This window comes from Salmo salar, chromosome ssa05, assembly GCF_905237065.1.
Source record: "Salmo salar chromosome ssa05, Ssal_v3.1, whole genome shotgun sequence".
NCBI classification, from domain to species: Eukaryota; Metazoa; Chordata; class Actinopteri; order Salmoniformes; family Salmonidae; genus Salmo; species Salmo salar.
The window spans coordinates 39,974,783-39,988,451 of record NC_059446.1 but is presented as its reverse complement, the minus strand read 5'-3'; the positions used below and the strand labels follow the sequence as shown (position 1 = coordinate 39,988,451).

The 13,669-nt window shown below is 43.7% G+C and overlaps 1 protein-coding gene across 1 annotated transcript; it reads right to left on the bottom strand.

The window, feature by feature from the left end:
* On the bottom strand, nucleotides 1-7,289 carry LOC106604824 (sodium-dependent phosphate transport protein 2A). Its single transcript, XM_045717725.1, is given in 9 exon segments — nucleotides 1-147; nucleotides 287-441; nucleotides 1,573-1,595; nucleotides 2,193-2,582; nucleotides 3,135-3,238; nucleotides 4,868-5,015; nucleotides 6,514-6,666; nucleotides 6,951-7,134; nucleotides 7,277-7,289. Coding segments are annotated over 9 exon segments (1,317 nt in total).
* Between the last annotated feature and the right edge of the window lie 6,380 nt (nucleotides 7,290-13,669).

Below are 13,669 nucleotides of genomic sequence, written 5' to 3'. Positions count from 1 at the left end.
TTACTCGTGCATGGAATCGAGTAGGTAGATGTCTTTCCTAGCCAGAAGTCCCTCACCTATAAAGAGAGAGCTGCTCTGGACAATGAAGGTCATCCCTGATCCCACGAACATGGCCAGGTAGCCCGTAGGCCAAATTGCACGGCAAGTCTACAGGGAGAAGAGTTAGAACAAGATTGTGATTAGGTGTCTTTCTGTCTGTCTGTCTGTCTTGTCTGTCTGAAAATCTTGCCAGTGGAGTTCATATTTAGTATCAAGATTTTGCAATCTATCTCCAGCGGGCACCCACCTGTGTTGATGACCTTCTAGATGACATTTGCCTCTTGACCTTGATCAGCTTGAACAGGAGCACCAAGCAGGAACAGAGCAGGGCCAGGGAGCAGGCCAGGAGGACCAGCCCCACTGCCAGGTCTGACAGCTGCGCATTAGCAAACAGATGCCTTCCTGTTGGGAAACAGACACAATGTTTTCGCTATACAGTTATTATTCTGCAATGAAACTGAACTCTAAATAACCCGAATCTAAAAGACAATCGAAATATCTGCAAAATAAATAACAATGAAAATAAACCGTAAATATATTTGAGTTATTAGTGTAATGTCAAAAATGTTTGATTAACTTAGGTATAGGCGTTCCGTCAACGGGACAGTTGTAAATCATGCAGCACCTTGTGTCACAATCACAGATTTTACAGAAACAACAAATGTCGGTACATATAAGTGTCTTATATCAGCTGCAAACTTAAATTCTTGTTAATATAACTGCACTGTCCAATTGACAGTAGCTATTACCGCGAAAAAATGCCATGCTATTGTTTGAGGAGCGCTCCTAACAACAAAACACCTTTTCACCGCGATAGGTTTGATAAATTCACCTCTGAAGGTGAAATGTGTACATACAATCTGAATTCTTGCTCTGATTTATTATCCAAAGGGTCCCAGAGATAACATGAAGTGTCGTTTTGTTAAATAAAATCCTTTTTCATATCCTTAAAAGGTCCATATAGCATGCACGATCGATTTTGTATTTCCACTCGTTCAATTTGCAAAGAAAGGAATCTGTGAAAATCTAACCCTAAACTTTGTTTCAACCAGTCAAATCACGTTTGTATGTATTCCTCAGAGATCCTAAAACATAACCAGACTTCACTATATCATTAGGGGTGTAGTATATTCTATAGGACACCAAATTTGGTCAGAGAGCGACGCCTTCATGGCACGCTGATGACACGGACGGTCTTCACCTGATCGATTCTAACTTTGTGTCATGCCCTGACCTTAGAGAGACGTTTTATTTGCTCTAGTTTGGTTAGGTCAGGGTGTGATGTGGGGTGAGCAATCTAGTTTTTGTATTTCTTTGTGTTTGGCCGAGTATGGTTCCTAATCAAAGGCAGCTGTCTATCGTTGTCTCTGATTGGGAATCATACTTAGGCAGCTCTTTTTCCCTCCTTCAGTTGTGGGATCTTGTTTTTGTACAGCTCAGTGAAAGCCAGCAGAATGTGATGGTCGTTTTCAATTTGTTTGTTATTTTGTTTAGTTTTAATAGTCTAAATAAAATGTAATCATGAGCACTTACCACGCTGCAACTTGGTCTCCTCTCTACGACGGTCGTCACACTTTGTCAAATAAGCACCAATCGGGGTCAAACAAAGCTAGCTAGATAGCCAAAGAGCTGGGCTTTACGGGAGTATCTGGAAACCCTGTATCCGTCGCAAAATGTAGCTGCTAATCTTTTGCAACAGCATGCCTTTTCCTTTTGGACAAAAATTATAAGAATATTCAGAGTTATGAAGTTATGAAAACTGCTTGTTTTGCAAATGTTGAACTTATAATACGGCTACTAATACTGGAAAAGCTAAATCAAAGTCCAAGTATACAGATTTGACGATATTCTTGCAGAAAAATGTCATATGAATGCACGATTTGCCCAAATGTACCTGGGTGACTTCACACTAAATGTCATATAGTTCGCACACACCTCAAGTTATTCCTCTGAAACTTTGCACATACACTGCTGCCATCTTTTGGACACCATCGGAATTACAACCAGAGTGATGGCTAGAAGTGGGACCTTTCTGTTGCATTTCAAAGATGGTGGTAGAAAGAAAATGTTGTTTTTTTTCTTTGTATTTTCTTCTACCAGATCTATTGTGTTATATTTTCCTACATTCAATTCACATTTCCACAAACTTCAAAGTGTTTCCTTTCAAATGGTACCATTGTTGAGACCATGACGTGGTTAGACAGATGATCTGGGGGTGACAATGATGACAGCGATGACAGTGGGGAGGCGACAGTGTTGAGACAGTGATGGTGTTGACAGAGGTCAGTACCGTAACTAGATTGGTGTGGCACCAGTGTTTCACCAGGCTCCTGTTCCTCATGCTCTCATCTCCCATGCTATCCAACTGACGGAGAGAGGGGAGAGAATGGATGTTTATGACAGGTATTCATTAGGTATTTGTATTGCTGGTGACCACAATGTGGGCCAAGTGGGTCATCAGCCCTGTAGCCACCTCCATCGGCAGCAGCACCAGCACAGACAGACAGTTGAAACAGTAGTGGATGGTAGCCCCAGCAAACACCCTGAACACAGAGACATAGCCTAGTTGTTTGTTGTATGTTTGATCTCTTTTAATCCATCTAATCCCTTGTTATGGGTACTTGTACTGATTCCTTTTGTTAAGCTACCCTTTTGGTTAATTTTAATGTTGGAATGTGTAATCTATCCTTATACTGTATATTCCTTGTTATGCAATGTACTTATGTGACTGAGTTATGTGTGTAATGAAAGTGTCCATTTCACCCTAAATAGACAATAAAGTGTTTTGAACTTTGAGCTCTGAGCATAAAGGTAATTGTCATGACATGGGCACAGGTAATGCCATCTGTATAGTGCTTAATGTGAAAAGGTTAGTGATATGGGTTCAGTGACTTGAGAAAATGTCATTGCTGCTGTTTATAGGCTTATATATGATTAGATGATGTTATACATTAAGTATGACAGCATATAGACTAAATAGCAGAGTAGTACAGTATTCCTCTCCCCTCCTCCTTCCTCTCCACTCTCCCCCCCTCTCCTCCACTTTCCCCTCCTTCCCTCCATCCCCTCTCCTCTGCTCTCCCCTTCCCTCGTACAGTTTGAACTCATTCCTCTCCCCCGCCTGCATCATGGCTACGATGGTGTTGGTGACTGACATCCTGATGTTGGACCTCATGATGATAGGAACAGTAGACCGCACCTCCAAGCACTGTGAGAAAGGAAACACATGCTTGCTCGCATGTACACACACACACACACACACACACACACACACACACACACACACACACACACACACACACACACACACACACACACACACACACACACACACACACACACACACACACACACACACACACAGAGAGAGAGAGAGACACACATACACAGACACACACAAACAATAATGACTTACTCCTCAAAGTTCCATGATTATGGTAACGCATGGTCTTCAATATTATCAAACCTGACCCTTCATATTTCAAAGTGGTTTCATACTTTTAATGCAGAAAAATTGATGGCAATTTGCAAGTGAGTGGAGGCATCTCAGGTTTTTAACTGAAGAGCTGGTTTTATTTTTGCTGGGCCCTCCCAAGATAACGACAAACTGATTCGTATGTAGCTGACCCTTTGAGCACACACACACACACACACACACACACACACACACACACACACACACACACACACACATACACACATACACACATACACACTCACAGCTCCTACAGCTCCCACAGACTGCTGGGCGGTAATAGGGTTATTCCATGAAATGAGTGCCTTTTGCATCCCTTTGATATTTTATGTAGAAATTGTGCACGAATATTGCATTAAACCAAGCTTACATTCCCCCTCTCACAAGTGGATTCATGATTTAAGAGGAAATCGTCAACCCTGTTACTTTACTTGTCACTTAGGCCTACTATTGTCATTTTTTTTATTTAACCTATTGAGATGGGAAATCATGCTTGAGATGTTGAACATGTGCTCTTCATGACCGAATGTTACAATTTGGTGAAACAAACGTGTTTTTTTTCTACCAGGTTACGCTACTCAAAAGGCACCCAGTTGGTAGAATGACCCAGTAATTGCCCATAATTCCCCTCTCGTGTCCTCTCTGAGATTAGCTGCTGAGACAGAGACAGTCCTGGCATACTGATATGCCATGCCCACTGGTCACATACACACAGTGAATGAGAGGTGTCTGTGGATAACCCCTATTAGCAGCAGACAGTTCATACGCCTGAGACTCACTGTTATAAAGTGGTGTTGGAGGGCCAGTAGGAGTCACCCTTTCCTCTGCTCTAAAAAAAACCACCCCAGTGCCCCAGGGCAGTGATTGGGGACATTGCCCTGTGTAGGGTGCCGTCTTTCAGATGAGATGATAAACAGGTGTCCCGACTCTCTGTGGTCACTAAAGATTAAAAAATATGTGTTATTATTTATTTAACCTTTATTTAACTAGGCAAGAACAAATTCGTATTTACAATGATGGCCTACCCCGGTGTCCAGGCTAAATTCCCAATCTGGCCCTCATACCATCACGGTCACCAATTCTCCCCAGCTTGCAATTGGCTCATTCATCCCCCCTCCTCTCCCCTGTAACTCTTCCCCAGGTCATTGGTGTAAATGAGAATGTGAACTCAATCAACTTACCTGGTAAAATAAATAAAATAATAATAATAATAACTAATCACTGACAATGAGAGAGGAGAATAGGTCAACCACTTTGTTTCAAATTCAAAAGCATACTGTTGTCGCTTGTCCCTTTGATGCTATTCAGTCAATTGTTCAGATTTACAAGCCATGTTTTCACTCTCATTCAGACACCAAGAAGAAGAGAACCACTCACACACACAATGATGGAGGTGGATGTGGAGGAGCTCTGAACCGGTACTGTGACCAGTATCTGCACCACCAGCCCGGCTAATGGGTTAGGCAGCACCATATTGTCCTTGAAGATGTCCCCTCGCTATCTTACCTTCAGTAACACACATACAGGACATATTACCCCAGGTCAATAGACAGAGTTTCCACCTAGTTCAGAGTACTTACAGCATTTGACTTACAGTACAGTATCCAAAAAGTCATAAATCAGTTTGTCATTACCTTGGGAATATCAGGTTCTATCTGTGCAAAGCATAGTTATGAGATATTGAGCATCAACGTTTTCACATCCCAGATCTCAGAACTGTTTTGTAGTGAATTCATATTTCGTAACCGATTAAGGTCATCGCCTTAAAAAGTACCTAAAGTGTATATCCGTATATCCGTATTTTTTAGAGGGTGTGCAATCACAGATACAGTTGAACCTTATGGCTCTGAAATGTCAATCTGGGTTCAACCATAAGGTTCTATCTGACACTTCTGAATTGTGCATTTTTAAGAAAACCTTAGCTTTTTCAATACTGGTCCCCATTAAAGTCCCGTAGATCACTTCACCATTCCCTTTTTGCTTAAAAATATCTACGACACAAGATTCCGACTTAACTGAATTTGTTAAATGAAAATTGCATTTGTTTTGATTAAATGTATACATTTATTGTGGTGTTGAAATTGTAGTTTTTGATATTGTAAACTGTAGTTTGTATTTATTTTTTATTGGAATGTTCGTAGATAGTCAGAACACATACAAACTACTGTTACCACTGAAGAATGATGTGACAAAATCATTTAGTTTAAGATTTCTGACAGTGTTGTTTTTTTCTTGAGTGTCATTATTGTTGGCTAGACTAGCCTAGACCATACTTGGAAGGAAATGGCAAAGATGTGTTCTGATTAGCCCATCTGTATTTGTTCAGGCTTGTGATTGGATTGCAGATTAAAATGGGTTTGGGGCCAGCTTTTCCCAAATTCGGTCCTCGGGATCCCAAGGGGTGCACGTTTCGGTTTTTGCCCAAACACTACACAGCTGACTGAAATTATCAAAGCTTGATGATTAGTTTATTATTTTAATCAGCTGTGTAGTGCTAGGGAAAAAAACTAAATGTGCACCCCTTGGAGTCCCTAGGACCGAGTTGGGGAAACCCTGGTTTATACCGATTGAGCTTTGAAAAAAAATAACTTAAAATGTACTTTAAAATCTAACTTCGCAGACATATGAAGAATCATATAAAGACCAATTATATGTAACTAACTTATTTTTGACAAATTTAAGATAGAACCTTAGAGTCCCAAGGTCTCGTTGCTCTAATAGTATATATCAGTTTAGTTACGTCTAGTTTATACTATGTTTATATTATGTGTGGTATTATACAACAACATTAGTCAAAGTCAAATACTGTAGGCAACAGGTTTCAACTGGTTTCCTCCTCATAGTTATCAAAATGGACGAGTCAGTTCATCTGACTAGACACGTCCAGAGAGGACAGACAGTGTAACCCATCCACTAGTTATGGTGGGACAGAGAATCAGTCATTACCTAATGAATAACTCATTAATAACCCCCTGGAGGGACAGCTGAGTGTAATCTACTCACCGCCAGCCAGCTGGAACACTGAACTCAGTGTCTCTAAAGAACAGACGAGGAGGAGAAGGATGAGGAGGAGAGGGATCTTGGACAAGTTGATGAAGAGTTCTCTCATTCTGCTAGGAATAAGCTCTATGTCCGGTCCTATAGTGGTGGCTGATCAAAACAAGCAGAGAGTAACACTACAGAGTCAGAGAACAAAAGAAAAAGAAAGAAAAAGATAGAAAGAACACATTATTATAATGAACAAACCAAAATGTGACGTAGTTAATAAATGATTTCATTTTCACCAGATAAGGAACTATCTAGGACATCAGAAGGCTCTCCCTCACATTCAATCTACTACATGTTCCCTTGTACGAGAGTACTACATGTTCTCTTGTTGGACCTAAATATAGTATCATCGCATGCAGGGTGAAAATGTATCATAAAATTCTGTACCTTCCTCTTTGGGGGGCTCTTCCCCTCCCTGGGTTTGGGGGAGGAGGTAGGAGAGGGAGTGTCGTCCTTCTGGTGCCCCTCGCTGCTGCTGTTGAGGTCCAGAACGGACCAAAGGAATGACTACCTGTCCTCCTTCCGGAGGTATTTGGGATGCAGAGAGGGGGGAGTGTCATGGGTCCGTACCCCTTATATTTCACTCAATTCAAACAATTATGTCTGAATTCGATGTTCAAGCCAAAGCCAAAGTTGTATTTATTTACAGAGTACCTTGAATCCACCGGGCAAACTTTTTGATATGACAAAAAATCACTGCTGGAATTGGTTAACGTTGTAGTTTCATAAAGAACCAAAAAGGTCCACACGCTATAATACCATATGAGTTCTAAGTTAATTGTGAGGTGCATATGCCAATGTTAATCTCTAGCATCAAGATAAAAAAAATGACCACCAACTTTAATTCCAGACATTAAACTGCAGTACTGGCCACCTATCAGACAGTCATGGAACAGGGACAAACACTGGCCTTTACATAACCCTATCTGCTTTCACTGTGTGCATCCTTTCACCAGCTAGCAAGAGAGACAGACGTGATGGCGGCTAATTAAATGTGAACAAAGGCCGGCTGCGTTTTATTAATTGACTGCTGTCCTTGATGTAAGGGGTCAAAAGTCCTCTGCTCCCTGGCAGCACTGGAGATACACTTGTTTTGTAGACATCATGCCTGTGTCACGGTTGTTGTCGGTGAAGGAGGACCAATACGCAGCAGGTACGTGTATGCTCATCTTGAGAATTTATTAACTTCAAAAAATGAACGTACAAAATCACAAAACAAAAAGAACGAACGAACAACTACAAACAGTCTGGCTAGCATAGGCTCAACACAGAACAATCACCCACCCAACCCAAACACAAACACACCCTAATATATGGGACTCTCAATCAAAGGCAGATAGACAACACCTGCCTTCAACTGAGAGTCCCAACCCCAATTAACCAAACATAGACATACACTCACTAGACTCCACATAGAACTACCTAGACATAAACCAAAACCCGGAAATACTAAACCAAACACCCTTTTAACAAACACACCACCCCGAACCACATAAAACAAATACCCTCTGCCACGCCCTGACCAAACTACAAAACAATTAACTTTATATACTGGCCAGGATGTGACAGTACCCCCCCCTTAAAGGTGCTACCCCGGAAGCACCTTAACAAAAAAAAATAACCCCAAACAATACCCAAAAGAAAAATTCCCCCTTACTAAAGGGAGGGAAGGGAGGGTGGCTGCCGTCAACGACGGCACTGTGCTACACCCCCCCCTCCCCAACCCACCTATTTTTTGGAGGTGGCTCCGGCTCAGGCCGTTCCAGGCTGTCTGGGCAGTCTGGCAGCTCGGGACAGTCTGGGCAGTCTGGCAGCTCGGGACAGTCTGGGCAGTCTGGCAGCTCGGGACAGTCTGGGCAGTCTGGCAGCTCGGGACAGTCTGGGCAGTCTGGCAGCTCGGGACAGTCTGGGCAGTCTGGCAGCTCGGGACAGTCTGGGCAGTCTGGGCAGTCTGGCAACTCGGGACAGTCTGGGCAGTCTGGCAACTCGGGACAGTCTGGCAACTCGGGACCGTCTGGGCAGTCTGGCCACTCCGGCAGTTCAGGGCAGTCTGGCCACTCCGGCAGTTCAGGGCAGTCTGGCCACTCCGGCAGTTCAGGGCAGTCTGGCCACTCCGGCAGTTCAGCGCAGTCTGGCCACTCCGGCAGTTCAGCGCAGTCTGGCCACTCCGGCAGTTCAGCGCAGTCTGGCCACTCCGGCAGTTCAGCGCAGTCTGGCCACTCCGGCAGTTCAGCGCAGTCTGGCCACTCCGGTAGTTCAGCGCAGTCTGGCCACTCCGGCAGTTCAGCGCAGTCTGACCACTCCGGCGACTGTTGACTGACGGGCAGCTCCGACGACTGTTGACTGACGGGCAGCTCCGACGACTGTTGACTGACGGGCAGCTCCGACGACTGTTGACTGACGGGCAGCTCCGACGACTGTTGACTGACGGGCAGCTCCGACGACTGTTGACTGACGGGCAGCTCCGACGACTGTTGACTGACGGGCAGCTCCGACGACTGTTGACTGGCGGGCAGCTCCGACGACTGTTGACTGGCGGGCAGCTCCGACGACTGTTGACTGGCGGGCAGCTCCGACGACTGTTGACTGGCGGGCAGCTCTGATGATGACTGTTGACTGGCGGGCAGCTCTGATGATGACTGTTGACTGGCGAGGCTGGGTTTACGCACTTGCAGTTTAGTGCGGGGAGCGGGAACAGGACGAGTCGGACTGGGTGGACGCACTTCCGGGTCCGCACGAGAGACAGGAGCTGGAAACCCAGGGCTATGGAGGCGCACAGCCGGTCTAGATCTTACCTCCTGCACAACCCGCCTTGGCTGGATGGAACTAGTAGCCCTGTACGAGCGGGGTGCTCGTACAGGGCAGACTGGGCTGTGCAGGGGCCTGATGGTAGCCGTGCGTAGAGCGGGAGTTGGGTAGCCTGGTCCTCGGAGGCGTACCGGCGACCAGATGCGCTGCGCAGGCATCCTCCTACCAGGCTGTATGCCTGCTCTAGCACGGCACCTGCGAGGGGCTGGAATAACGCGCACCGGACTGTGCGTGCGTATGGGTGAGATAGTGCGCTCCTCAGCGAAACATAGCGCTCTCCACCCCATACGCTCCTCCATATAACCACGGGTAGCTGGCTTCCTGCTCTTCTTACGCCTAGCCAAACTACCCGTGTGCCCCCCCAAAACATTTTCTTGGGGGTGCCTCTCGTGCTTCTCCTTCAGCGCGTACTTGGCCTCGTACCACCGCCTCTCTGCCTTGGCTGCCTCAATTTCCCACTGCGGGCGTCGATAATCCCAGCCTGGTGCCAAGGTCCGGCCCCGTCCAGAACTTCCTCCCAGGTCCATTTCTCCCGCCAGTCCAACTCGAATTCCCTCTGCTCCTTCTTCTGCTGCTTGGTCCTTGAGTGGTGGGTGATTCTGTCACAAGTATCTTCGTCTTCTGACGATAATGCGAAATCGTCATCGGTGAAGGAGGACCAATACGCAGCAGGTACGTGTATGCTCATCTTGAGAATTTATTAACTTAAAAAAATGAACGTACAAAATCACAAAACAAAAAGAACGAACGAACAACTACAAACAGTCTGGCTAGCATAGGCTCAACACAGAACAATCACCCACCCAACCCAAACACAAACACACCCTAATATATGGGACTCTCAATCAAAGGCAGATAGACAACACCTGCCTTCAACTGAGAGTCCCAACCCCAATTAACCAAACATAGACATACACTCACTAGACTCCACATAGAACTACCTAGACATAAACCAAAACCCGGAAATACTAAACCAAACACCCTTTTAACAAACACACCACCCCGAACCACATAAAACAAATACCCTCTGCCACGCCCTGACCAAACTACAAAACAATTAACTTTATATGCTGGCCAGGACGTGACAGCCTGTCAGTCAGATGAAGATAACATCAATGTCCTCAGAAATATCACTGTCCTCAGTTTCCCACTCTAAACTCCTGCAGGAACAAAAAAAATAAAAATCCTGTACTAATGGTTGTCAAACAGTCTATCGCCTTTCTTCAAAGGTGTCTCGTTCTCTCTGTAGGTGAATGCTTTTTTTCATGTCTAAGCTGATGCTTTAGAGGGTTTTCAGACTGGGGACACCTGCGAAGGCCACTAATGCGTTCTTAAAAGCCTAGTAATTGTTTTAGTGATGGTAGCACTCTGATGTTCTGTGTCGTCTTTCTGGTTGGAATGTGCAAAATCGAGCTGTTATCTGAGTGTGGTAATTTGTTCCAACAGAGCTGAAAGTAAGAGTAGGCTAATACTGTATATAGATCTACAGATGTAACTGAGTGTAACGCTGAAATACTTCATGTGTTTATGTGTGTTGTGTGTGTGTGTTGTGTGTATGTGTTCTGGTTGATGTCTTTTCAGAGAGATTGGTCAAAATTGTATGATGGATTGATTGCTTATCAGGTGGGATAATTCCTGTGTCCAGTCGTTACATAGATATTTCGGAATATGAATGAATCCGGGTGTGATGTGCATTTTTTTCTAGAAGAGTGCAAAGCAATGTTTATTTAGGTTGGGGTTGAGTTTCAGTTTTTCCATGGATAAAAAAGACAGTCTTCTTTGGTTTAACTGAGAACTTGTAAGCAAGCCTCCTGTGTGTAAAGACACACAGATTTTATCTCTTCGATATTATTCTAAAGACCCGTGCAAACACCTAAGTCTTGTTTCTGCTAGACGGTTACTCCGCTTTATTTTGTATCATGTATTCATGTACACTGTATTTGTTTGAGTGCTAGTTTGTGACTAATAAATCTATTAGTTGATTGGAGTAAATGCATTCCTTGTTTAAAGAGCAACTATTTCACTGACTATGTGTTCATAATTGAATATTTGTCAATTCTAAATTGTTGACTTATTTATACTGCACATAGCATATTCTTGGGTTCCACCTTGACATCCCTGATCGACTTGACTCAATACATTTATGCTAGAACATTGGATTGCCAGCATTTGTACCTAGCGTCTTAATAATTGCTTAATTAACTGTGCAAGAGAGACACGTGTTCATTATAGTCATACTGAGTCAGTGATGCAATGATTCGCTATCTTGCTAGATCCTCCTGAGACTCACAGGGCCTGTTGCACTTTTTCACATGATAATGGAGTCAGATTGATGAATCCAGTTTTTCATGATTTAACACAATTCTTCCTGAACTGTATGTGTACCTCTATGAGAAATATATATATATAGGTTTTCTTGAAGCACAGAAAAAGCCCTTGAGCCAAATATGAATCATCAATCATTAAGCAACTGTCACCAACTTCATGTTGGATGACATGTTAATGTAGCCTTATTTATGAATGGATGCAGTGCATCGTCATTTAAAATCTGTGCCAAGCATGTCATGTAGGATGAAGGTTAGATAGCTTCAAAATGCAGGGGTTACATGCGTGGTCAGTAATCTGATGACCGTTATCCTCAGTATATAGACTTACTTTAGGGTTTATCATAATATGATACTATCATATCACCACATCAATCTTACCTTATTTTGTCCCTTAGCTTTACTGTTCCTTTGATGAAGTGTACACAAAGAAGATACTCTATATAAGGAAAACTTGATACCAGACATATTATTTAACAACTGACTGAGTTTAAAGTTTGAAAAGGGACACCGCATTTCTTATTGATTAACAGCTCACGTCATTTGGGCTCACATTGTTAACGAAAAACAACATTTGAGAACATTAATATCACATAAACATAAACCCATAAACACATAAACTGACATATTCAGGATAGTAGTTTCTATTAAATTGACCCATCTAAGTTTCTATCATGGTTAGGCTGAGGTGTTTGTTCAAAGGGTCATTATTTCATTTAGCCTCTCTGAGTGTAGAGTAGAAACTGAGTGAGATGAAGGTGTTTGTATTTGATTAACAACTCATGTTATTTGCTTCTTAAAAGCAGCAGGGGAAATATGACATCTAGTGGTTAGAAAACTGGAATAGTATTCTCCAGTACTGCTTGTCCTCAGTGTAATTCAAGGTCATGTTTTCTCCACATTATGAATATAGGAGGCACAATGCCCATCATGTATTTCTCACAACAGTATTGTTGACCAGAGAAGACTGAGCTTTAATCAGAAATGGAATAGGTAGGCCTACTGAAGATGCTCTGAACACCCACGCACACGGTGTCCCACACAAACAGTGAGTGAGTGAGTGAGCGAATGAGCGAGTGAGTGAGTGAGTGAGTGAGAGCGAGCGAGCGAGCGAGAAAACACTCAGGACTTTCCGTAAGTCTCCTTGGGTAAAAGCCTTGAGACAGAGAGTAGTCGAAAGTTAATTATTGCTCTTTGCACAGGACTTTCGTATCAGCGATATTTTCACCCAGATCTGTTGAACCCAGACAAATAATGCCTGACAAACAAGAGAGCAATGTTCGCATTCCTCCTCAGGGATGGACCACCTGGGAAGATGCAGGAATAGATACAGTATTTGTAATTCTTCAACTGGTGTTGAAAAGGGATTAACATGGCAGGTAATAGCAGGTGAGGCGTCACTACAGACCTGGGTTCGATCCCAGGCTGTGTCACAACTGGGTGTTCCATCCGGCTGCGCACAATAGGCCCTGCGTCATCCGGGTTAGGGGAGGGTTTGGCCGGGGTGCTTTACTTGGCTCATCGCGCTGTAGCAACTCCTTGTGGCGGGCCGAGCGCCTGCAGGCTGACTTTGGTCGTCAGTGTTTCCTCCGACACATTGGTGCAGCTGGCTTCTGGGTTAAGTGGGCAGGTGTTAAGAAGCGTGGTTTGGCAGGTCATGTTTCGTAGGACGCATGACTTGACCTTTTCCTCTCCTGAGCCCGTTGTGGAGATGCAGCAATGAGACAAGATTGCAACTGGATATCATGATATGGGGAGAAAAAAAAAATATATATATATATATACTTCTCAAAAAAATAAAGGGAACACTTAAATAACACAATGTAACTCCAAGTCAATCACACTTCTGTGAAATCAAACTGTCCACTTATGAAGCAACACTGATTGACAATAAATTTCACATGCTGTTGTGCAAATGGAATAAACAACAGGTGGAAGTTATAGGCAATTAGCAAGACACCCCCAATAAAGGAGT